The sequence below is a fragment of the Cannabis sativa genome, chromosome 2 (genome assembly GCF_029168945.1).
Source record: "Cannabis sativa cultivar Pink pepper isolate KNU-18-1 chromosome 2, ASM2916894v1, whole genome shotgun sequence".
NCBI classification, from domain to species: Eukaryota; Viridiplantae; Streptophyta; class Magnoliopsida; order Rosales; family Cannabaceae; genus Cannabis; species Cannabis sativa.
In genome coordinates this window covers 70305589-70332780 of record NC_083602.1, presented here as the reverse complement: position 1 = coordinate 70332780, position 27192 = coordinate 70305589, and the positions used below count along the sequence as shown (strand labels likewise).

The window sequence follows — 27192 nt, the reverse complement described above, 5'->3', positions numbered from 1 at the left end:
AGCATAGCATCACCAAGATCTGAACCTTGATCTCTTTCTCTCCTTCCTTTGATGCTGATTCTCCTTCTTGTTGTTTGGAATCTCCTACAGTCTTACACACTATGATTGAGATACGACTTGATGTGTGTGGGCACTCACTCATTCACTCAAGGTTCGAAATTGAAGAAGAAGAAAAGAGAAGAGAAGTGGTTTCGGTTATAGAGATAAGAGTAGGAGGCTCAACTTTTCATCTGACAAAGTTAACAAAGTTAAGTTTGAATGAGAGTCATCACTATCTATTTATAGGTAACCACCTAGGTTTAAGTTAGAATTATTTGGCATTAAAATAATGAAAAAAATAAATGATAACAGCCTATAAGAGTGGTCGGCCATGGGCTTTGGATAATGGGCCTCACTTATGCAATTTTGCTGTTTTATCATTTATGCATCTCATTTTCTCAAAAACGCCAATTTTTAAATTCAACCATTTAAATGCTAATTCTAATTATTTAATAACTAAAAATTAATTATTAAATAATATGTTCATTTAATATATTTATTAATTAGACATATAAAGTCTCTTAATTAATAAATAAACCTAGAATCTCTTTTCTTACAATTTTACCCTTGCTTAGTGAAAATTCATAAACTAGACATAGTCTAACTTTAGAATAATAATTGATTAATCAAAATCAATTAACTGAGTCTTACAAGCAGTATGGTCTCAACTAGTATGGGGACCATGGGCCTATATTTCCGAGCTTCCAATAAGTCGAACCGAATTTACCAAGTAAATTCTCTAACTTATTAATTCCTTATTGAATCCACACTTAGAACTTGGAATTGCACTCTCAGTCATATAGAACGCTCTATATGTTCCACGATATAGATACGTCATTAGTTATCCATTGTTATAATCCTAATTTGATCAGTGACCCTCTAATAGATGATCTACATTGAATAAGCACTAAGTTAACGTTACACCTTCAATGTATTTTATCCTTAAAACACTTAGCTCCGTATAAATGATATTTCAGCGAAGTGAAATGAGATCTCCACCATTTATCTCTATTTAGCCAAGCTCGAAGGATATCATCGTTTCACTTCTAAATTCCTATAAAAGTTATAGACTCCATATTTATGTTAGCGCTCCCACTCAATTATACTATCATGTTCCCAAAATGTACGTATCACCCTAACCCAAAAGTAGGCTTAACTAACAAATCAAAGAACATGTATAATACTCTTGAGATCGAACCTAACCATATCAGGATTAAGTTCATTTGATCTAGGATCAACATGTGATATTGAATTGAATGGATATTACGGTAAATTTTAACAAATCTAATCAAAGTTCAATATCGGTCCCTTCCGATGTATACTCCATACATTCGATACTGGTAAACTTTGCCAATGCCCTGGAAATGACATAACACTTATCCAAGGTGTAAGAATACCTATCGCTGATTATACCATGCCAGTCTAAATCCAGTGTTCTGACAAATCAGGGAATAAACTTTCGAACATATAATCAAGATTATATTCCACTGTGCCGACAACACTATAATCATTAACAAATTCATATGTTCTGGACTTAAATAGAATTCATACATTATATGTATATAATCATGAAATAAATCATGTGAACCATTGAACATAAAATGTTATTTATGATCTTTATTAATAAGTAAATCTGATTATATTGAAATGAGTTTTATTTAGGGCATAAAACCTAACATTACGTTCCACGAATTTTGGCAAGAAGATCATATCAAGTTAAAAGGAAAATCTACTTAAAATGAATATTGAGTAATAAATTTACAATTAATTACCCACAAATATTGGATATGGTAATGACAATGTGATCGTGTCCAACCTGCCTAGTTAGCAGACCTATCATATCATGGGTTGTGCTTCACGAATACAGCCCTAACTTGTGTATTTTTCATATAAACTCCCCATTAGAGGGAAAGGGAAACTAAGTATAATGCATATAAACACTATAAATACCCAACAAATTCTTCAGATTAGGGGTTGAACTCTCTTGCAATATCTGTTCAGGCAAAAACAGAGAACATATACTTATTGTATTTCCATAGACTTTTCTGGCTACAATACATAATAACATTAACTCGTTGATTAAGGCTCGCTAACACCTCAGCCGCGTAAAAACTCTAAGTGTTGTTCTGTTTCTCTCTTTGAAATATTTATTTTTTGAGTTCTAATTTTTTATAATTGGTTTTTCAAAAATTTCGATAAACAATTACGTGTAGGTGTTATAATCATATTGCTATATTCATATATATTTATCTGTTCATTTTAGGTTGGTTATATTTAACAAAATAGAGAGTATGATTATTAATTTTTACAAACATAGGTTTGAAATGATATTTACTCTCAAAAATATCAATTTATTAATTGGGGCTTTTTCATTTTTACACTTTAAAATATATTTTGTTTTTTATTTGCTTTTTTACAAATTCTATATAGAAACCCCTATTGCAACTAGCGCTGCAACCTAAATTGCAACAAAAAATCGTATAGAAACCCCTATTGCAACTAGAGCTGACACCATTTTAGAAACCCAAACTATAAATTTGAAAAAATTAGTATATGGGATAATTCCCCTTATTAATTTGAAAAAAATAGAGAAAAATCAAACTCTTTTTTTTTTTTTTTTAATTTAAACATGTGTGCATAAAGTTTGGTTCTTTTGTTTTGTGTTCAACTCTTTCTCAGCTTCAACTTCTTGCTCTCTCTGTTAAAGGTTCGGTAAGCCGTATCGGACTTGGTTCGTAGAAGCCGGAGTTGCCATGTCCGATTTCTATACCTCGACTCACCGTGCCAGGTGGATCTTCTCTCCTCAGGAGCTGGTAATAATTTTACCCCTTTTATTTTTTTTCTCCATTTTTGTTTTTATGATTCCTCAGTTTTTCAGCTGAGGTTGTTTTGAAGGTTATTCGTGATTGTGATGAAACAGCAGGACGAAAGAAAAAAAAGAATCATTTTTTTTCCCTTTGATTTATCAAGTTTTAGTATCAACTAGTTTATGAGTCCTTCACTTTTATCATTAAATATACGAATTACTGCTTTGTTCAAGGTCAAACGATTAAAGAAAATGGTCATGTTAATGGTTACTAAAGATAAGATTTGAAAATGGAAAAAGCAAGAAGAATGGAAGGAAGATAATTACCTAATCTGAGTGGTTCCACTTAATCCCTGGCTTGGTTTGTTGGTGTAAAAAGATAGGCTTTTAGTTTAATTTTATTTCATTGCTGTTGTAATCAGACATTTGTTGTATGTTGTAGGTTGACAAATACAAAGCTGCTAACCAGAGAGCTATTCAAACTTTGGAGAAGGTAATTACACTCTTGTTAGTCCTTGGTAGATGTATTGTAACAATAAAACAGGTTGTTGTAAATTCTTCTTTTCATTTACCTCAAATATACTCCGTTCAAGTGTTACTACATTTTGATTTTAAACTGTTATATTTCTCTGAAGTATGGAGCTACACTAATGGAAGTAGATGTTGATGGGTCACTGTCTTTCCCTGAGCCTCAAGTTAAAGAGAATGGTATTATCTTTGAAAATATATAATTTCTTCCTTCTTTAGTTTCTTGACTAATTTATTGTTTTAAATATATTTTTGTTGTGTGTCAGCAGACAAGCATTCTCGTTCAAAACCCCTTAATATTGAAGAAGAGCACTTTATTCGAGTGTTCTATGAGAATAAACTCCAAGAAGTTTGTAACAACTTTCATTTTCCTCATAAAATTCAGGTATGCAGTTTTGCATATATGCTAATATACAATTGTTGGCATTGTGTTATTTCTTTCTAAAGTTGGTTATCGTTTCACAGGCAACAGCTCTCATATATTTCAAAAGGTTTTTTCTGCAATGGTCAGTTATGCAACATCATCCAAAAAACATAATGTAAGGTTGAAGTATATCTTCTTCTTCTTTTTTCTTTTCAAAACCCTTACTGTTATGAGTGCATAAACATTCTGCTGTAAAAATTTAAATTGACTTGCTCCAAATAAGTTAAAGCTTTCTTAGATTTATTGCCAAAAGGTTCCGTACATGGCACGAAAATCGTTCATATTTTCCTGTTTGGCACCTGTTCTTAATATGGGATAGACATAGCTAATATGCATTTTATTTAATTATGCAAGTTCCTGTTCTTTACAATGACTGACTTCTGCACAGGCTGACCTGTATATATGCAGCATGTAAGATAGAAGAAAATCATGTATCAGCAGAGGAGCTTGGTAAGGGAATCTCCCAGGATCATCAAATGATACTCAATAATGAGATGATAATTTATCAGGCATGGAATGTGCCTCACAATTAATTTCTCTCATTACTATACCTCTTTTTTTTTTTTTGTTTATTGAAAACAATAAACCTCTGTTTTGCAGAGTCTCGATTTTGATCTTATTGTTTATGCACCCTATCGATCTGTTCAAGGCTTCATTAATGATATGGAGGTCAGTAAATACCGTTTTTTTTTTTAAAAAAAAGAAAAATAATATCTGTAAATAGCTCCCATTTTTAATTCCTTTTACTGAAAATTTACAACAATTTGGTTGATCCCAGGATACAGCTAACAATTTATTTGTATGTGCAATTTTAATGATGAAACTTAGTTTTGGTTTGATAGGAATTTTGTGGATCAGTGGATGATCAGCTTCAAGGGTTGACGGTGAGTTCCATTATTGGTTTGACTGTTATATGTCTATTAATTATACTGCTCTCTATCCATGTGCACTCGATAAGAATCATTTTTGTATCAAGTAAGCTTAAAAATGTTTTGCTATAGTTTTTCTTTAGATGCTCTGTCACTTTCATAATTTTTTTCAGTTGCTACTTGCCTCTCACATGGGAGGTGTTTGTGCATGAAGCTGTTCTACTTCTAATGTGCTTAAAATTGTGTGGGGCACTATTGAAATGTTTAATGCTTTTTATCTGCCTTTTTCCAATAGGCTAATAATTGTTTTCTTTGATGTTTTATTAGAATTTGCATGAATCTGCAAAAATGGATGTTGATAAGATCATGCTCACTGATGCTCCACTTCTGTTCCCTCCTGGACAGGTATATTGTGTTCTCCGAAATTTTCTCCTTAAGATTCTCTTTCTTTTCTCATTGTAATAACAACGTAGAGCTAGAATTATCGTTTGTAGAAATCTGTAAACGTTTTCAGGATCTACATAACTTTGGTCAGTTTCACCCGTCCATAATTCCCCCTTTTTTTTCAACTTTTTTTATGACTTTGAGTTTGAAGTACCCAAAAAATCCTAAATGGTGCAACTGATTAACATACAATGTAATTTAGTCTACATAACTTTGGTCATTTTCACCCGTCCATAATTCTCCCTATTTCTTTAACTTTTTTTTTATGAACTTTGAGTTTGAAGTACCCAAAAAATCATAAATGGTGCAACTGATTAACATACAATATAATTTAGTCTATAATGTTGGAGGGTTCAGGAGATGGCTAAAAGCAAGTTAGATTACAGACATCAAAAACCGTCTTAAATTGATTTGAAATTAGGAAGTTGTTTGCATTAACTAGAGAGCGCCAAGGCTCAGAAATAGTTATTAGAGTTATATAAGACTCAATCCTTGATGAACTTGACATTGTAAGACCATGACCAACGTCATGTGAATTTCTGAGTTTCCTTTGATGATTAATTGCTTTCTTTCCATTTGTCATTGATTTGTCCACTTTTCACATGGCGCAGCTGGCATTGGCTGCTTTGCGTAGTTCAAATGGGGTGCATAAAATTATAGACTTTGAGAGGTTTGGACCCTGCCTTACATTTTTCTTTGTAATCTCTTATGGAAGGTTGGTGGCGGTGCCGAACTACCTTCCATTTATGAAGTTAAAAAGCATATGAATTGAAGGATGGAGCAGGGAAATAAATTCAAATGTTGTTTGGGCTATTATTAAAAAGATTGTTTTTCTTTCTAATTTGCAGATATCTAACGAGAATTCTTAGCCGTCAGAACACTGAACACACTAGTTCAGAGCTCATTGAATCTCTAAATGCAATAGACTCTTGGGTATTACTACTTTGGCAGAAACTTTAGATTTCTATGTTTGCTGCACTGAAGCATATCTACACTAGAGTATGCTATTGCTAGTTACAGAATAGTTTCAATCTTTCTTGTTGGTTGTGTGCATATATAGGTAAGGAAATACAAGTTTCCTTCAGAAAAGGATCTGAAGCACATCAATCGTAAACTGAAGTCTTGTTGGGGTCTCAGCTCGCACGATGAGTACTGTCTACACATAATGTTTATGCTACGTATTTTTCTTTTGCCACTAATCCTACTAATAGAAGCTTCTTTCTTCGCAGTAGCAAGAAACGTGAGAAGAAATCAAAGCATAAGTTGAAGAAGAATTCAAATGAGCAAACCTTACCTTCTCTTAACGAATAGTACGTTGTGCTTCTTATGCATTGGGATAGCATTCATAATTTGGTGTGTCAAAGAAAAACATTTTGGTTATCTTTTGACATTTTTAATCTGATTACAGGTAAACTAGCGTGTTTGATCCTCACCTGTAAGTGGTTTCTCTGACCCCTGAAAATATTTTCAAGAAAGAAAATATTATATGCATGAAGGAAGTGAGATTCTGTGCATTTTCTCATTTGTTTTCTCTCACCTTATTGTTTTTTCTCTCTCTTCACATATATGTTCTCTTATTCACATTTTATGCCATATCTAACTTAACATGAGAAATTTAGTGGAGTTTTGACAATCATTCATTCAGTTATAGATTTACTATAATATCTTGTTTGTGCTATTTTTAATCACTAATTCCATAGTTTCGGCAGTTGAACCAGTATGGTCTAATTCGTTATATTACTATCGAAACAATTTGTCGTTTGGTTCAAACTATGTTGTTTTGGTTGTGGAATTCAATTCATTTTTAACCTTTTCAAACTAGTGCTGCTCAAAGTTAAGATTTGTTAAGAAAATTAAGATGTTGCCCATGTCTTATATATAATGATGACAGTGGTACCTTCTGGATAAAATGTTTTCAGTATAATCCTTGAAATTTCAAAATACATACATAAACATCCTTTTAAAAAAAAAAATTGACTAAAACTTTCTTATGATCATTTTGTGTTGATTTAGACTAAAATTTGTAATCAAACAAATCAATATTAGTCCATCCAAAAAATAATAAAATAATAGCCAGGACAATTTTAAAAATGCCTAAGATTAAAAACCAAATCTTACAATATGGAATTTGAAAAGCAACATTTTCTTTACTCGAAGTCTTTGTTTTCTTAGGGCCTGTTTGACTTTATAACTTAAAGTTGTTTCAGTTTTTAAAAACACAAATAACCTTGAAAAACTTATAGGGGACGTTTGGCTAAATTTGTAAAAACATTTTAAAAAATAAGAAAATAGATTAGATCAGGAAAGAAATAGATCATCTTAGAGGGCAAACAGGGGACTCAATGCCCAGGTTGACATTTTGTCAACCTAGGCCATTTCCAACAATAGTTAAGTAGAAGTCTTCAAGGCATATTCTCCATTTTCACCAACAATAAAAATTTGGTGCTTTTGGGAAACAAACAAAGTCATATGAGAGCCAAAACTTGGACCCAATGCCCAGGTTGGCCTAAGCGCTAGGCCTAGCGTCCATGTTGACATTTTTTCAACATGGGCCATTTCTAATTAGTTTTTTCGAGAAGTCTTTTGGGCATATTCAGTTTTCAAACGGGCATATTATATGAGATACGAGTGTTTCTGGGAATCAAACAGAACCATTTGGTCGCCCAGGTTAACATTTTGTCAACTTGAGCCATTTCTAGTCATTTTTCCAAAAAGTGTTCTGGACATCTTTTTTTTGTTTTTAAAAAATAATGAAGATACAAGTGATCTCAGAGAGCAAACAAGATCTTTTGGAGGTCAAAACAGGGACACATCAGCCCAAGTTGACATGGGCAATGGGTCTTGCGCCCAGGTTGACATGCAACCTGGTTTAGATGTTTTCGCTCCTCAAACACAAATTCTGCTCTGAGCATTCTTCTTATTTTGGTCAAATGCCTTAGAAGTATCAAAACGAGCCCCAGATAGCTACCTGAGAAGCACCCAACCCCTAAGTTGACGTATGGCTTGATGCGTTGGGTTCTGCTTATCAGATTCCAATTCCGTCTCAAGCATCTGACTATTTTTTTTTATAGTAAACGAGAGCTACGACTTGTGATCAGTAAAATGTTCACTTTGATATTTTACCATTTTAACAAGGTGGAATATTAGCAAAATCAAGAAGTTTCGAGCCTACTCGATTTCACCAAAAAGTGACATCTCCGAAAACTGGTGAACAACTTCACCAAAACTAAGAAATTGGCAAAGTGATGTCAACATATCACATAGGCATAAAAAAATACAAGTGTAAAATGTTTTTTCACTTACTTAACATCCAGGTTGTCAACCTGGGCGCTGGGTGCTGAACAACCTTTAGTGAAACAACCACAACTCCTTAAATATTGATATGATTGAAGCGATTCGTTTTAAATCTCTTTCAAAGCTCTTTCAAGTTATGTCTCACATCCACATAACAATTTTGAAGATTTTGAGTCTAAAATCTATGTCCAAGAAAAGTGCATTTTTTTTTTTCAGATTACTTGAAAACGATCCAACGGGTAAGATTCAAGTTCTAAAAATTGGCGATTTTCATCAAGAGTCAATTTTAGCCATTACATTATCATCAATGGCAAAGATCAGCCCAAAGTGATTTTTTCATATTTGTAATATTTTATTATTATTTTAATAGGACATCATTCCCTATAAAATGAGAGATCCCTAGTTCATTTTTCACAATCTTCTAAGTCCTCATAATGTTAGAGCATCTCTACCTACTTTCTTTCTCTAGAAATTAGAGTTCTTGTCTTAGTCAATTTTCTTGTAATTCTCGTGAGAAATAAAAACTCAAAATAGACATAGTTCTATTAACGTCGCGATATGAGGAGTGAACTACTATGAATTTCTTGTGACTCTCTATTTATTTACTAATACTTATTTCTTCTCTCGCCAATCTAGCGAGTGAGTGTCGGCTAGATTTTTACGTCAATAATATGATCTTAATTTGCTTTTGCTTGTACTTCCTTACAAGATCATACCTTCTCTCTATGAGTATAGAATTTTTAAATATATATTATTTTATTTTTATAATTAATTTATTTATTTATCTTATAATTCTATATCATATTTTCTTTAATATGTTATCCACTAAGTACTTTTTTTAGAGAATAGATACTAATAGATTTTCCCATGGTGCATTCTGATCCCTTTGTCACAGCTTCTAATTGGCCTGTTGTTGGTGTGGAGATGAGTCTTCAAGTTGATGCTTCTATTGTTGATAACTTTACTGGTCTTGGTTTGGTTCAGCGAAGTGTTGAGGATTCGAAGGCGGTCGTTGGGATGCACTGCTGCTTTGTTGGTAGTGTTTTGGAAGTAGAATTCTTGGCCATTAAACACACTCTTTTGCTAGCTTGTGAAGAGGGGATACACTCTGTATTTGTGGAATTGAATTCGTCCTTAGCAGTTTAGGCTCTTGTTTCTAGAGAGCTTTCCTTTGTTTGGGGCTCTTACCTAATTTTTAAAGAATATCTTACTGTGATTCATAAGTTTGTTTTTGTGTTCTTTAAATTTATTCCTTGCGTGTATAACTTTGTTACTGATCGCATGTTGGGTTTTGTGCCCTAAATAAAACCTATTTTAATATAATCAGATTTACTAATTAATAAAGATCAGAAATCTTTTTATGTTGCATGGTTCACATGATTTATTTCATGATTATATTTAATGTATAAATTCTATTAAGTCCAGAATATATGTATTTGTTCATGATTATAGTGTTGTCAACACAGTGGAATATAATCATGATTACATGTTCAAAAAGTTTAATTCCCTGATTTGTCAGTTCATTGGATTTAGACTGGCATGATAATCAGCGATAGGTATACTTACACCTTGGATAAGTGTTATGTCCTTTCCAGGGCAAAAGTTTACCAGTATCGGATGTATGAAGTATACATTGAAAGGGACCAATATTGAACTTGGATTAGATATGATAAATTTACCGTAATATCTATTCAATTCAATATCACCTAGTTGATCCTAGATCAAATGATCTTAATCCTGACATGATTACGTTCGATCTCAAGAGTGTTATTCGTGTTCTTTGATTTGTTAGTTAAGCCTACTTTTTGGTCAGGGTGATACGTACATTTTGGGAACATGATAGTACAATTTAGTGGGAGCGCTAAACATAGATATGGAATCTATAGCTTCTATAGGTATTTAGAAGTGAAACGATGATTTCCTTCGAGCTTGGTTGAATAGAGATAAATGATTGAGATCTCATTTTAGTGATTATATTAGTTCACTAAAATATCATTTATAGGTGGCCAAGTGTTTTAAAGATAAAATACATTGAAAGGGTGTAACGGTAATTCTATCCCTATGCAATGTAGATCATCTATAGAGGTGTTGGAAATATTTTACCAGGATCTAGATTTACTACCATGTATGTTTCATTAACATCCTAATATGAATTCTAAAACAATGAAATAAACACATAAAGTTTAGTAAACCAAAGTTTAGTAAACCTTTGGGTGCAGCGGAATATAATGACTCCTTCCGTTCAGATCTCTAGCCCTTGATTCCTTTCTGTACCAGAGCATCACCAAGATCTGAACCTGGATCTCTTTCTCTCCTTCCTTTGATGCTAATTCTCCTTCTTGTTGTTTGGATTCTCCTACAGTCTTACACACTATGATTGAGATACCACTTGATGTGTGTGGGCACCCACTCATTCACTAATGACTGAAAAATATTTGTGAAGATAGGCTATAGTGTTTTTCGAAATTGAAGAAGAAAGAAGAAGAAGGAAGATGTCTCATCAAAAGCTAGATTATTAGCTTTGGAGGCATTAGTTGGATAATGAGACCATAACCTTCATTTTATACTATTCTTCAATAGGGTTAGGGTTGAATTAAATGGATTAAAAAAGAATAAAATATTGGGTAAAAATACCTCTTGGCTGTATACAATAAGTGGACCAATCTCAAGTCACAATTTTGCCACTTTATTTCAACACTTATTCTTCTTTTCAATAACACCATATTTTTCAATTCAACCTTATAAATGTCAAACTATTTATTTAATAATTAAAATAACTATCAAATAAAATTGTCATTTATAATATCTATTAATTAGACTCCATAAAGTCTCTTAATTAACAAATAAACCCCAAAACACTATTTCTTCACAATCAAGCCATAACATAGTGAAAATTCATAAACTAGACATAGTCTAACTTTAGAATTATAATTGATTAATCAAAATCAATTAACTGAGTCTTACAAGCAGTATGGTCTCAACTAGCATGGGGACCATGGGCCTATATTTCCGAGCTTCCAATAAGTCAAACCGAATTTACCAAGTAAATTCCCTAACTTATTAATTCCTTATTGAATCCACACTTAGAACTTGGAATTGCACTCTCAGTCATATAGAATGCTCTTTATGTTCCACGATATAGATATGTCATTAGTTATCCATTGTTATAATCCTAATTTGATCAATGACACCCTAATAGATGATCTACATTGAATAGGCACTAAATTACCGTTACACATTCAATGTATTTTCTCCTTAAAACACTTAGCTCTGTATAAATGATATTTCAGCGAAGTGAAATGAGATCTCCACCATTTATCTCTGTTTAGCCAAGCTCGAAAGATATCATCGTTTCACTTCTAAATTCCTATAGAAGTTATAGACTCCATATTTATGTTAGCGCTCCCACTCAATTATACTATCATGTTCCCAAAATGTACGTATCACCCTGACCCAAAAGTAGGCTTAACTAACAAATCAAAGAATATGTATAATACTCTTGAGATCGAACCTAACCATATAAGGATTAAGATCATTTGATCTAGGATTAACGGGTGATATTGAATTGAATAGATATTACGATAAATTTTAATATATCTAATCAAAGTTCAATAACGGTCCCTTCCGATGTATACTCCATACATTCGATACTGGTAAACTTTGCCAATGCCCTGGAAAGGACATACCACTTATCCAAGGTCTAAGAATACCAATCGCTGATTATACCATGTCAGTCTAAATCCAGTGTTCTGACAAATCAGGGAATAAACTTTCGAACATATAATTAAGATTATATTTCACTGTGCTGACAACACTATAATCATTAACAAATTCATATATTCTGGACTTAAATAGAATTTATACATTATATATATAATCATGAAATAAATCATGTGAACCATACAACATTAAATGTTATTTCTAATCTTTATTAATAAGTAAATCTGATTATATTGAAATGAGTTTATTTAGGGCATAAAACCCAACAAACTCCCACTTGCACTAATATAAAACAAAATGTGCATTTCAAATAATCTCAACACCTTGATATACAAATCAAGTGTAGTAGTAGTATACTCCTCGTAATAGGATCTGACAGGTTGTATTAAACCCAACCTTTTCTCCACCATTACTCTTCCTTAATCACAAAATCCTTGATATTGTGAAATTTCTCTCTATATGTCTACTCTCTTGGGATACTGGATTCTATACTTTTGACAACTACTTTTTGGTTAATCAGGAAATAACACTAGTAGTTAAGACAAGTTGGAACGGTGCCAAAAATGTATAGAACTTTCCTTAGACTGAATAAGTACCTTTACTTCATCTTTAACATTCAGTCTCTCTCTGGTAGACCAAGAGATTTCAGATAGGTTTTTATACTTCTCCAAAATTACTACTCCACCCCAGAGTAATCACCATCTTATCAGCAGACTTTTTAGCACAAAGGCAAGTCTAGAAATCTGATGTGGTGTAGTCTAAGAGTTTTAAACACACCCTTATCGACTAACATATAGTTCCTCTTCTTAATCTTAAGATTTACTTGATTGTCTTCCAATGTTCCTCTCCTGGATTAATCTGATACCTACTCATTACTCCCACTCAACAGCAGGTGTCTGGTCTAAGGCATACTAAAGCATATCTGAGACCTCTCACTATTGATTTAAGAAATTTTTCCATGACTTTATCTTTTCTGGAGTAGTTGAGACTTTTCCTTAGATAAATAAAATCTATGCCTAGAAGTCGAGAAGCTTCTATAGATTGCCATTAGAAAGAAAAAGCTTCAGCATCTTACTAAAGTAAGTTGCTTGCATTAGAGTAAGTAATTACCAGGTATACCACAAGCCATAGGTTTAGATAAACTCAAACCTATAATACTAGGAACAAGAAGTTTTGTTAAGTCCATTGAATAGACTTATTAACAAAAATTTCCTTTTATGTCCTTGTAATAGAAAACTTTAGGCTACTCCATGTGAATGGATCAAACTATAGTTCTATTGGCTTTTCTTCTTTGTTTCTTATCTTGACAATCCATTACTTGTTTAAACTCACAATGGATTTTAATTACTAGTGTCTTCCAAGTCATAAGAAGGTGAGTTCCTAAAAACCCTCCCACTACGACAAATTACCGTGAATTATGTGTAAGAAAACTAAATGGTATTAACCTCTTCAGTTGTGTTAAGACAACAGAGGCACTGGGATCATCTTGTATCGAATAAGATGATAGAACACTATTTGAATCAAGAAAGAAAAAAATATCTCCTTTATTTGCTACTTTATTTTCAGACTTAGTCATTTTCTTAGAAAATTATTATTTGTTTAAACAAACACTTTCTTATCTATTGACTATGGGATGGTCCACCCCTAATCACTTAGAATAGCTAACAAACATGCAAACCATGGTTAAAAGGTCTATCTTTTCTTAAGATTTCGATTAGGTCATCCATGAATCTAGTAATGTTTTACACTAAGTACCTAACCATTGCATCATTCTTAAATTGTATTACCATAGAAGGACTTAAGCAACGACTAGTAACTAATCATCAATATGTAACTCGAATTTCTGGGGAGGTAAGTTTGGATATAATTAAAAAAAAAATCAATTTAATGATCTTTGAACGACATATCTACTAACTATTTCTCCACCCCTATCAGTTCGCAAGATCTTTAACCACTTACCTTAATGGTTTTTCTCCATTGCTAGAAATTCATGAAATTGTTCAAACATTTCAAATTTCTTTGCATAAGGTATAATCTAGAGTGATCGCTTTAAGAATACAACGAAAAACTCATATCCACCCCTGAATGTTCATCCATCTGCGAATGAGATGAACTTACTTTCAGTGGATATAGGCATATTAACTCTTTGCAGAGAATGATCTTGTCAAAACCACTATGAACAAGATATAAATGCCATAGATTCATAATGGATTGTCAGAATAAGAAACTAAGAAGCAAAGCCAAGAGAACTATGGTTAAAACCATTCATTTGGAACAACCAAAAATTTTCTATTACAAGGACAAGAAATGAAATGTGACAGTCAGTAATCCTGTGATCCGTAAGGGGAAATACCGGGTAAGCTGTGCAATCCCACACCGCCTGGGGAAGGTCAAGTGGGATGATTCTGAGACTGTGTAGGTATGGGACTACACAGTTGAAGAGGGCTTAAATGGATTGATTGGTACTACCTATATCAACAAGGTGCATCTTGTTTTTCGGTAGCCCATCTCGAAAGAACTCCACAGTTAAGCGTGCTTGGCTTGGGAGCAATTTCAAGGATGGGTGACCTCCTGGGAAGTTTTCCCAGGATGTGTGTGAGTGAGGACAAAGCACGCTGGAAACACTCGTGTTGGTCTGTAGGGTCAGTCATCAATCCAGAAGCTGAAGCTGGCGTACTCGTGTATAAGAGCCATTATTCCGTGGGTGGAAGGACCCGATGGAGGCTTGAAGCGGGGACGTTACAAATGGTATCGAGCCTCGACCCGGCGGAAGTGTGGTCGACGAGGACGTCGGACCTCGTAAGGGGGGTGATCGTGACCCGCAATCCCGTGATCCGTAAGGGGAAATACCGGGGAAAGCCGTGCAATCCCACACCGCCTGGGGAAGGTCAAGTGGGATGATTCCGAGACCGTGTAGGTATGGGACTACGCGGTTGAAGAGGCTTAAATGGATTGATCGGTACTACCTATATCAACAAGGTGCATCTTGTTTTTCGGTAGCCCATCTCGAAAGAACTCCACAGTTAAGCGTGCTTGGCTTGGGAGCAATTTCAAGGATGGGTGACCTCCTGGGAAGTTTTCCCAGGATGTGTGTGAGTGAGGACAAAGCACGCTGGAAACACTCGTGTTGGTCTGTAGGGTCAGTCATCAATCCAGGAAGCAGCCAGAGTGGCGTACTCGTGTATAAGAGCCATTATTCCGTGGGTGGAAGGACCCAATGGAGGCTTGAAGCGGGGACGTTACATGAAAATTTCGTTAGTAAGTCTATTCAATGAACTTAACAAAACTTCCTGTTCCTAGTATTATAGGTTTGAGCTTATCTAAACCTATGGCTTGTGGTAAACCTGGTAATTTACTTTAGTACAAGCAACTTACTTTAGTAAGATGCTGGAGCATTTTTCTAATAGCACTCTATAGAAGCTTCTCGACTTCTAGACATAGATTTTATTTATCTAAGGAAATGTCTCAACTATTCTAGAAAAGATAAAGCCATGAAGGAATTCCTTGAATCAACAGTGAGAGGTCTCAGATATGCTTTCCTATGCATTAGACCGAACACCTGCTGTTGAGTGGGAGTAATGAGTAGGTATCAGATTATTCCAGGAAAGGAACATTGGAAGACAATCAAGTGAATCTTAAGATCAAGAAGAGGAACTATATATTAGTCAATAAGGGTGTATTTAATACTCTTAGACTACACCAAATCAGATTTCTAGACTTGCTTTAGAGCTAGAAAGTCTGCTGATGAGATGGTGATTACTCTGGGGGTGGAGTAGTGATTTTAGAGAAGTGTAAAAACCTATCTGAAGTCTCTAAGTCTACCAGAGAGACTAAATGTTAAAGTTGCAAGAAAGATACTTATTCAGTCTAAGAAATTTCTATACATTTTTGGCATTTGTTCCAACATTTATTGACTACTAGTGTTACTTCCTGACTAATGCAAAAGTAGTTGCCAAAAAGTAAAAAATCCAGTATCCCTAAAGGAATAGACATATACAGAGGAATTTCACAATACCAAAGATTTTGTGATTAAGGAAATGTAATGGTGGAGAAAAGGTTGTATTAAATACAACTTGTCAAATCCTATTACGGAGAGTATACTACATACTACACTTGATTTGGATATCAAGATGTTGAGATTATTTGAAATGCACTTTTTGTTTTATATTAGTGCAAGTGGGAGTTTGTTGGGTTTTGTGTCCTAAATAAAACCCATTTCAATATAATCAGATTTACTAATTAATAAAGATCATAAATAATTTTATGTTGCATGGTTCACATGGTTTATTTCATGATTATAAATTCTATTAGGTCAAGAACATATGTATTTGTTCATGATTATAGTGTTGTCAACACAGTGGAATATAATCATGATTATATGTTCAAAAGTTTAATTCCCTGATTTGTCAGTTGGATTTAGACTGGCATGATAATCAGCGATAGGTATACTTAAACCTTGGATAAGTGTTATGTCCTTTACAAGGCATTGGCAAAGTTTACCAGTATCGGATGTATGGAGTATACATTGGAAGGAACCGATATTGAACTTTGATTAGATATGATAAATTTACCGTAATATTTATTCAATTCAATATCACCTAGTTGATCCTAGATCAAATGAACTTAATCCTGACATGCTTAGGTTCAATCTCAGGAGTGCTATTCATGTTCTTTGATTTGTTAGTTAAGCCTACTTTTTGGTCAGGGTGATACGTACATTTTGGGAACATGATAGTACAATTGAGTGGGAGCGCTAAACATAGATATAGAATCTATACCTTCTATAGGTATTTAGAAGTGAAACCATGATTTCTTTCGAGCTTGGCTGAATCGAGATAAATGATTGAGATCTCATTTTAGTAATTATATTATTTCACTAAAATATCATTTATAGGTGGCCAAGTGTTTTAAGGATAAAATATATTGAAAGGGTGTAACGGTAATTTTATCCCTATGCAATGTAGATCATCTATAGAGGATCATTGATTATTAGGATTATAACAATGGATAATTAATAGCGTATCTATATCGTGGAACATATAGAGTGTTCTATGTAACTGAAAGTGCAATTCCAAGTTCTATGGTGGATGCAATGAGGAATTAATAAGTTAGTGAATTTCCTTGGTAAATTCTAGGTCTGCTTATTGGAAGCTCGGTTATATAGGCCCATGGTCCCCATACTAGTTGAGACAAACTGCTTGTAAGACTCAATTAATTGATTTTAATTAATCAATTATAATTCTAAATTAGACTATGTCTAGTTTATGAATTTTTCACTATGTTATGGCTTGATTGTGAAGAAATAGTGTTTTGGGATTTATTTGATAATTAAGAGACTTTATGGAGTCTAATTAATAAATATTATAAATGACAATTTTATTTGATAATTATTTTAATTATTAAATAAATAGTTTTGGCATTTATAGGATTGAATTGGAAAATATGGTATTATTGAAAGAAGAATAAGTGGTTGAAATAAAGTTGCAAAATTGTAACTAGAGATTGGCCCTTTGAAGTGTACGGCCAACAAGTTATTTTTGCCCAATATTTTATTCTTTTTTAATCCATATAATTCAACCCTAACCCTATTGAAGATAGTATAAAAGGAAGGCTATGGTCTCTTCATCCAAACTAATGCATCCAAAGCTAAAAACCTAGATGAGACCTCTTCCTTCTTGTTTCTTCTTCAATTCGAAACCTATAGCCTTTCTTCACTAAATAATTTCAGGCATTAGTGATTGAGTAAGTGCCCACACACATCAAGTTGGTCCTCAATCATAGTATGTAAGACTGTGAAGAATCCAATCAACAAGAAGGAGAGAAAGAGATCCACGTTCAGATCTTGATAATGCTCTGCTACAGAAAGGAATCAAGGGCTAGAGATCTGAACGGAAGGAATCATTATATTCCGCTGCAATCACTGCAAGGTTTCTTAAACTTTATATGTGTTTATTTACATTATTTTAGAAATTCATATTAGGATGTTAAACAACATACATGGTAGTAAATCTAGATCCTGGTAATGTAATTCCAACACCAAGACCCAACTTGAGGGGGGTGACAATCACCATCGTTGGGTGACCCCCCGAAGACCTGACAAGTTGGGGGGGGGGGTGACAACCACCCTCGTTGGGTGACCCCCCAAGACCAACTTGAGAGGGGGTGACAACCACCATCGTTGGGTGACCCCCCCGGAACCCAAGTTGAGGGGGGAATAACCATACTCGTTATGTGACCCCCTAAGACCCAAGTTGAGGGGGGGGGGGGGGGTGACAACCACCATCGTTGGGTGACCCCCAAGACCCAAGTTGGGGGGGAGTGATAACCACCACCGTTGAGTGACCCCCCCAAGACCCAAGTTAGGGGGGGGGGGTTGACAACCACCACGTTGGGTGACCCCCTAAGACCCAACTTAAGAGGGGTGACAACCATCATCTTTGGGTGACCCCCCTGAGACCCAACTTGAAGGGGGTGACCCCTCGTCCGTTGTCAGTAGTTATGGTGCAATGTGGATGTCCCCATACACTCTTGAGAATGTCATTGTATCTACGATAAAATTCATGACTTGTATCATGAGGGTGTAGGGGGTGAAGGTATACCCCTAGACCATCCTTTGGGAGGTAAGGGGTAGTAGTATATACCCCCTAGACTAACTTAGCATGTGGGTGGGTGGTGATTGTTCATTCCGCTTACGAAGGTGTTAGTCCATCATTTTTCCTTCTCGGAGATGCCCACCTTACTCAAGCTAGGGGTAAGGGTGACTGTTTGACTTTCATTCTAACGGTCAGACCACCCTTCATGATTAACGATCATGACTTTACATATTTCTTATTAACTTAGTCTCGATATTTTTGTACCACGTGTTGCTACTCTTGACACGTCATCGTCATTAAAATTTGGGTAAACATTAACCTTAATAAACTTTCCAATATCATTGAAAATAGCCCATATATTTATTTAATATCTTCCATTTTCACGAAAAACATATTTGTTATTTTTAGTATTTTTAATAATACTTAATTGGTACCTCATATTTTTAAATTGTACGTATTTGGTAGGGGTGTTCATAAAATAGCTGATCCAATCCAATCTACACGATCCAATCTAATCCAACCAGTGAAGTGCGGATATGCGCACTTGTTATTTGCTATTTTATTTATTATTAGAGACATAAAATAACAATAATTTATTTTATTTTGTTCCTAGTTATGTGAAAAAAAATATTTTTTTTTTATAAATATTAAATAATTTAATATTAAAAAGTAAAAAATTCAAAAAAAAATCGATCTAATTCGTACTTTTGCGGATTGGATTGGATCCCATGAAATCTGCACATAGTGCAGATAGGATGCACTATGAGTAAAATAGTATAAATTTGATTGGATGAACACCCCTAAATTTGGTACCTTAAAGTAAAACTTAATCAAGAAAATTTTATTAATTTAACCAAATAGTTCTCAGTTATATGTAATTAAATAATTAAATTTAAATTCAAAATTCATGACATTTTAGATAATTTTATTATATTGATAAAATTTTATCAAAACAATTTAAATTTAAAGTACTAAATATGTATGATTTTAAAATATATTACCAAATAAGTATTATTAAACATATAAAGTACCTAATTTATACTTAGCAAAAAAAAAGAATGCCTAATTTATATTTAAATAAAATACAACATACCAAATATGTAAACACCATATAGGCCATAACAATACAACAAACCTGAAAGGTACTATAATTCATGAATCATGATATTATTATTATTTTCTTGTAAAAATTAATTCATGATATAATTATTTTAAATAACACTCAGGAATTTCGTAAAACACCGTAATAGTTTTGTTCTTTTTCTTTTTCTTTCCCTCTGCGACATGGCTCCTAGAATCATCACCTTAGAGAACCGTTAAAGTAAAATTGTGCACTGAGTGGTGAGCTTTGATTAAATTGAAGCAAATGCAAAAGCTTCAATGGCGTGCTTAGTCTCCTTCACCTTCCTTCTTCCGTTATCAGCTTCAAATGTAATCTACAAGGTAATTTCTCCCCTTAATAGTAAAATGAAAAGAAAGAAACCCTATTTTACACTCAGTTGTCCCCTTTGTGTCCTCTTTGAATGCCGAGAAAATATAATTTAAACAAAGAATTCGCTAATTCACAGTACAATTACAGAAATATCCCATTTGTCATCTCTCTAGTTATAGTATTTTTCAATAAATATTAAGCAACTTTCTCTGCCCTGCAATGGAGTTTTGAATCGGTTGGATTGGGATGGACATCTACAAAATGTGGTTGGTTTTTCTTTGACCCTCCTGCATTTTCTTGCCCCCCAAACACTTATTCTGATATCATGATTATGGTTTTTCTTTGTCAAGTTAAACTAGGTTACACATTTTATACGGTAATAGGTTTTGTCCTGCTATTTGTTGATAATTTTTTGGACTAAACAATGTGTGAAATTTGTCTTCATAGTTTGTTTGGACATGATTACAGGAGATGCATTCAAAGAATTTAGTTTTGGGCAGAGTTAGAGTCTCAGGCCAACCATCTTATAGAACAGGTTTTTAATTTCTTCTTCAATTTTATGCTCATTTAGTTTTATTCTTACCCCCTGTACTGTACATGTTAAATGTTTACTTGAAATTTCAAATGTTAATTATAATTTTCTTTGAACTTCAATAACACTCTGAATTTTGGTTTTTGGATTTTGTGTTTTAAAGTTTCTTGCTGAAATGTGGCAATTAAGTAGTACACCTAACTGAAGTCTGCAGCTTCCTTTGTTATAATGATGGAAGAATGAGCAGAGATACAAGAATGATTATTGATAGACCAAACTTGAATGGAATAGTTTAGTCTTGAATTTTTCATTTCTTCTCTTTTAAGATTGTCTTCTAGATGCCAATCTGTAAAGCTGGGAATGCATATACATAGTCTAGTGCATCTTAGTGATCCACTCACATGACTAGTGGCCAAAGCTTTAGATTGAGCTATGGAGTGCTCTTAATTTAGGTTTTATCATAGTTCATGAATGTTTTCCAAAACGAGTAACTTGACTTTAAGGAAAATGTCCAAATGGAAACTCCTACTGTAAAAAGTATCACAATTATTCTGCAAAGTTAGTAAGATGGAGTTTCTCCCAATTACATGTATAATGTACAACCCATTATCCACTGTTTGAAGTGAACTCTCAAGAAACCTTATATTGCCATTTATTATGAATTGCATTTGCAGCCACAAAACAGTCTGATTCTACTTCCAGCAGCATAACTGAAGGGATATCATCTATGAATTGGAGTCTTAAGTATCATCCGTTGATACCCTATAGAGGTCAATGGGAAGTAATACCATGTCATTTCAATGTAGATTCATGTACCCAAACCCAAATGATCATAATTTCTGGTTATTGGGTGGGACCAGATTTTGATGATGGCTGGGGATATGTAGAAGCTTTTGTTAATCCAGTTACTTGATCTTTTTTCGTGATTTTTAGATTTGCTTCTCTTTTACTGGATTCTTGGTTTCTATCTCTTACCTCCTCGAATTCCCATTGCTCTTTTGAGTTTTCTTTATTTCATAACCACATTATTGGCAAATCTCACTGCCTCAATACTTAAATGATGCATACACATTACACACTCTAATCTTTTGTTTGGTTGAAGAAGAAAAGGGGAAGAAGAAAACTTTGAGAAAAAGTGAAAAGACAGAAGACAAATTGGTTGTTTGGTTAGGAAGAAAAGAGGGTGGGTGAGAAAAATATTGTAAGGCACCTACATAGCAGCAATTATTATAGTTTCTTGGTCAAGAAATATTGTAGGATTAGGCGGGGATCCTATTTTAAAATAATCATAATGATAAAAATGTGGATGAGAAAAATAGAAAAACAAGAAAGAATAGAAGAGCGGGTGATAAAACAATATACATTTAAATTGAAATGACTATTTGACCTTATTTTTATTCCAAAATAATGTGTATAATATATTTTGTAATTTTACTTTTTCTTACCAAACCACAAATTACCTCTATTTTATTCACGATTATTTTCTTTTCTTTCAGTTCCAATTTGTTAAACCATATGATTAAAGTATTTATTTTATAAATCTATTAATGTCTTAATAGATTACTTTACCAGGAAGAGTTTACCCGAAAGAGTTGTATTGGAAGCAACGATTTAGGGTGAATTGATTGAAGCATGGTGACCAAAACACCAAAATTTTCCATAAATTTTCGTCGAAAATAGAGAATTATGTCAAGAGTCTTTTCTCTTTCTCTGACTCTTCTCTTGATAACATAACCAGAGCTCTCAATGGTATTGATAAAGAGCTTTCCACTCTTGATAAGGTTCCCCTCTTGGAAGTTTTTTTGGATGATGAAATCCAAAAAGTTTTTTTCCAATTGCCTCTGGATAAAGCCCTTATAATAAATGGTTTTAACACTAATTTTTATCAAAAAAAATTGGAACCTTGTTAAATTTGATGTCATCAAAGCTGCTCTCGATTTTCTCAATCATGGTTAGGAGATTGCTGATTTGAATAAAATTCTTATCACCCTCATCTCTAAAGTCAAACTTGGATGCACCATCAAAGATTTCAGACCAATAAGCCTTTGGAACATCGTTTACAAGATCATATCAAAAGCTCTAGCAAATAGGCTTGAACTAGCTCTCAATAAGCTTACCAGACATAACCAAAGTGCCTTTTTCTCGGGTTGCCTTATATCTGATAACATGATTGTTACTCCGGAGGTGGCACATGCCATAAAGCTCCGAAAAAGGGTAGGAAAGGCTGAATGGCTTTAAAGCTAGACATAGCAAAAACTTTCGATAGAGTGGAGTGGAAATTAATCTGGAGTATAGAAAAATTTGGTTTTCCCCAAACTTTTATTCATTTTATCTCTAGATGCATCTCCACTGTCACTTACATATTCAACTTAAATGGTCGTGTCTTGAGTACAGTTTGCTCGTCTAGAGGAATACGACAAGGGGATCCCTTGTCTCCTTATTTTTTCCTTTACGCTCTAAAGGTTTCTTGTCCCTTATCTGCTAGTAGGAGCACCTCGGTCTGTTGTCTAGTTTAAAAATATCCAGAACTGCTCTTACCATTTCGCATATTTTCTTTGCTGATGATAGTATTTTTTTATAGTCAAGCCAACATCCAGTCCTGTAATGCAATCAAGGACATTCTCCTCCATTATGAGATTGCTATTGGTCAATGTGTTAATTTGCAAAAATCCTCCCTCTACCTTTCTTCTAACACAACTTTTAGAGACTGTTAGGGGTGTTCGCGGTGCGGGTGGTGCGGTTTTTAACCATTTTTTCAAACCAACCCGCACATGCGGTTTTTTCAATTTTCCAAACCGCACCCGCACCGCGATACTAAAAAACTGCAAAAACCGCACCGCAAAAAATGATGCGGTGCGGTGCGGTTTCTGCGGTTTATGCGGTTTGAATTATCACATTTTTTTTTTGAAATCATCATAAAATAATTAAACTATCATTAATATAATTATTCCAAAACACTTAAGAAAATACAACAAACTTGAGACTAATAAAAGTTATAACAACAACAATAAATCAATAATCTTTTTAAAGTTTCAACAACACACCTAAATCAAAATGACAAACTTGAAACTAATTAAATTCCAACAACAATATAAATGTACAACTAACATACTTTCAGCAATAGATTAAAAATAAAACAAACACAAACCTCCAACTCTAAATTTCAATACACATGTATGGGCTTGAGTTTGTTGCTAAGAAGAGAGGGTTTGTGAAGAGTTATGGATTTTGCCCTAAGATTTATGGGCTTGGGTTGGGCTCATATGTATGGGCTTAATTAAATAAATATAAAAATTAAAATTTTAAAACATGCGGTGCGGTGCGGTGCGGTTTGAGCGGTTTGAGCGGTTTGATGTACACCCCTAGATACTGTACTCTTATTTCGAATTATTTGCAAATGCCAATTCGTACTGAATTTGAAAAATATCTTGGCCTCCCTCAATGTTTTGGTAGATCAAAGAAACAAGCTTTTAATTACATCAAAGAAAGAGCCTGGACTCACATCTCAAATTTGAAAAACAAATTTTTTTCCAAAGGAGGCAAAGAGGTTTTGAGCAAAGTTGTTATGTAATTTATCCCCTCTTAGTCCATGGCTTACTTCAGACTCCTTGTTAGCATTTGCAAGTCTCTTGAATTCAGGATAGTTGATTTTTGGTGGGGAACCAATGTTTAAAACCACTCAAAAACTCATTGGATCAAATGGTCCACTCTTTGCAAGCCCAAAAGAGATGTAGGTTTGAGTTTTCGATCTCTTCCTCATTTCAATCAAGCGATGCTTGCCAAGAAAGACTTTTAAAGCAACCAAACTTTCTGGTTGCCAGAATTCTTGCAGCCAGATACCACCCTCACTCCGCTTTCCTTGACAACGCTGTTGGCCGAGCCCCGTCTCTAGTTTGGCGTAGTATCTCTTGGGGAAAGGTATAGCTGGTTGCCTCTAATTGCTCTTGTCGTGCTTGTCCTCCATCAACAAACTGATGAAGTAATGGTGCTCGACCGTTGTGATAGTCAATTGCGGTATGTATTTCGAAGTTCTTCGTGAGACATGTGTATCGATATGACTCTAGGAAGAGCACCTGTAAGGACTCGGTTTTGACCGAGTCAAAGAGGATAAATATATATAATATAATATAATAAATAAATATATATAATATAAATAATTTTTTTTACCATCACCATCAGCATCAGCACTCTCTCTCTTTCTTTTTCTCTTTCTCTTTTTTTCTCTTCAAGCTTCAAAGAAGCCATAACCACCATCACCACCACACTCCGGCAATCCATCTCTGGCCACCGCCCAGCCCCACGCGTCGGACAAAACGAAACCCATGGTGCCGTCACCCCCAAGCGGCGCCGCTTCTTTCGCCGCCGTTAGCTCGGGATCACAAGTCAAAGTTTGGGGGTTCAAACTTTGAACGGATTTTTTGGTCACCTCCAGTGTCCGTTTGACGAGACGTCTTCACCACTAAACTCAGCTCGTCTAGGAGAACAACCTACACTAAACTATTTTGCCCGACTCGCTACTTTTTCCGGTGATATTTTTATAGTTCCGCCCCTTTTCGGTGACTTTTTGGCGATATCGTGTACTGTTTTGACAAACGCTTGGCATGAGTGTGATCTACTCGTTGAGGTGGTCGTTTTGATATACACTACCCCTATTTTCGGTGACGTTTCCGGTACACCGATTTTTACCGCCACTGATTGTTAATGTACACTACTTAGGTGAGGCTTCAGAATCCCAAATTTTAAATATAGTCATATTATATGTCGTTGGACTCGATTTTGAATGTAGAATGCGATGATAGTTATTTAACCATTTGATTGTATTGGTGACAGTAATATGTAAGATTGGACTAAATAATTGGAGCTCGGGACTTGAGAGCTTAAGATTGTCTTTTGGACAAAGTTTAACAACTTGGGAGAGGTAGGGACTCAACTTGATTATTGGACTTGATTTTTATATGTGTTGTATAACATTAGACATATTCAAAAATTTTAGGATTTGCAAATTTTTTGAAAAATTGAAAACTTAATCTGCATATTTTCTAGATTGTTCTGGGGCACTAAGTGCCAAATATATTTTTGTGTACAAATATTTATGCAGGTTATGATTTTTGGATTTATTCAAAATACAGCTGTTATGCTGCCGAATTTTTTAGAAAACAATAAGGAATATGTTTTGTTATGCTTATTATTTGTCTGCTTTGGTTATACTGATGAGAGCCATGTTGATCATGTTCGGTGCATATTGCTATTTCACGACCTAGTCTCTGTGTCATCATAGGTAGATCAGGTGTGCACTCACTTGTAGGTGAAAGACCTAGAATCTGTACAGGGAGTGAATTAAATCTGAGCCCCGGTATTATGGTAGATGTCAGATGCAACTATCTGATTTTGGATGTCGTTTCTATTATTAGTATTGAGAGCTAGGGTTCTAGTGGACGGTGTGATATGCATTTGATGCTTAATTTTGTGATTCTTTGTTGTCTCTCTACTTTTTTTTTTATATATTTTGATACTGGTGATGAGATATTTTATTTTAACAAAGCTAACCATGCAAAAATTTTATTAAACCAAGGGTCCTTTGATATTAGTTGTCTTCCTACTGGGCTTTATAAGTTCGCTCCCTATTTTCTTTCATTTCAGGAACTCAATTTGATGCTAGTGGATGAGGATGATACCGTTGAGGAAGAAAGTCGTTATTAGTTTAGTCTTATTCTACTCTTTAGTCTTCTAATGAAGCTGATTTTGTATTTAAGCTAAAATGGATGGTCTGGATGACTTAAATTAGCTATGTACTAGATAGAAATAAGGAATGATGGATGATAGGTACTATTTTGGTATTTTATTAACTTATTAAATCTGACTATTCGGTGATTACATAACTGTGTGGATATTATTATTCTTTTATATTGATGAGTGGTCCTGATTTTGTTACTAATATTTTTTTATTAATATAGGAGTTAATCCATTACTTTTAAATTAGTATTTTGTAATATAAATTAAAGGATCATTTATAAGCTTTATCTTCCTACAAGGGTCAAAGTGTGACCTTTGACCACCCAAGTTATGGATATTAAATATCTATCACGACCTAAGGCTCGGGTCGTGACAGCACCAACACAACTTTTAGGATATGAAACTGAACAGGGTAAGGCTTGGCATCTAAAAAAAAACTCCTTATAGCCTGTCTCAAACCTTGTTCCTCAACCCCAAAAATAGAAGCCTAGTGCAAGGGAGGCACACTGGTTGCATAAGCATAAAAGAGAAATGTTTGCCACCTGCTATTAAATGTCCAACTTTGCAAGTGATACTTCTGCAATCTATTGTACAAGTTCTTCTGAAATCTTTCAAACAATCTAACATAAAATGACCAAGCAAAAAAAGCTTGAGTAACCGATTGGATGACAAGATGTGGCAAGCTTATGTAGATAAGCCACAACTAACAGTGACGAGTGCAACTTCTTTAAATGATAGTTGTATCCAAATTGTAGAGTGTAAAGTTAGTGGCAACATG

At 34.2% G+C, this 27192-nt stretch overlaps 2 protein-coding genes across 9 annotated transcripts in view; both read left to right on the top strand.

The window, feature by feature from the left end:
* LOC115719732 (uncharacterized) overlaps nt 1-26613 on the top strand; it is a 59533-nt gene extending 32920 nt beyond the window's left edge. Inside the window, exons 2-5 of the mRNA XM_030648906.2 lie at nt 19976-20160; nt 20618-20684; nt 25512-25599; nt 26322-26613. Of these exons, the coding sequence (XP_030504766.1) occupies nt 20098-20160; nt 20618-20684; nt 25512-25599; nt 26322-26334 (231 nt within the window). The 5' untranslated portion in view covers nt 19976-20097 and the 3' untranslated portion in view covers nt 26335-26613. The remainder of the gene's footprint in view (nt 1-19975; nt 20161-20617; nt 20685-25511; nt 25600-26321) is intronic.
* On the top strand, nt 2640-9748 carry LOC115719731 (cyclin-H1-1). 8 transcript variants are annotated; one of them, XM_030648904.2, is made up of 15 exons: nt 2693-2852; nt 3288-3338; nt 3481-3553; nt 3640-3758; nt 3839-3912; nt 4186-4306; nt 4398-4466; nt 4640-4681; nt 4994-5071; nt 5722-5780; nt 5959-6043; nt 6171-6259; nt 6343-6420; nt 6519-6545; nt 9300-9748. In XM_030648904.2, coding segments are annotated over exons 1-14 (999 nt in total). In that variant the 5' UTR covers nt 2693-2792; the 3' UTR covers nt 6520-6545; nt 9300-9748. The 8 variants fall into 8 exon arrangements, with proteins under 8 accessions (XP_030504762.1, XP_030504764.1, XP_060966808.1 ...); XM_061110825.1 differs by having other exon boundaries at nt 2694-2852; nt 3643-3758; XM_030648901.2 differs by having other exon boundaries at nt 2694-2852; nt 6340-6420.
* Nucleotides 26614-27192: the final 579 nt, after the last annotated feature.

Bases quoted from the DNA above. Each gene is read 5' to 3' on its own strand.
- LOC115719731 (XM_030648901.2), top strand. From the start codon at position 2,793: ATGTCCGATTTCTATACCTCGACTCACCGTGCCAGGTGGATCTTCTCT. The intron at 4,307-4,397 runs GCATGGAATGTG...TCTGTTTTGCAG, and splicing joins ATGAGATGATAATTTATCAG to AGTCTCGATTTTGATCTTAT. The intron at 6,260-6,339 runs GTACTGTCTACA...CTTTCTTCGCAG, and splicing joins GGTCTCAGCTCGCACGATGA to TAGCAAGAAACGTGAGAAGA.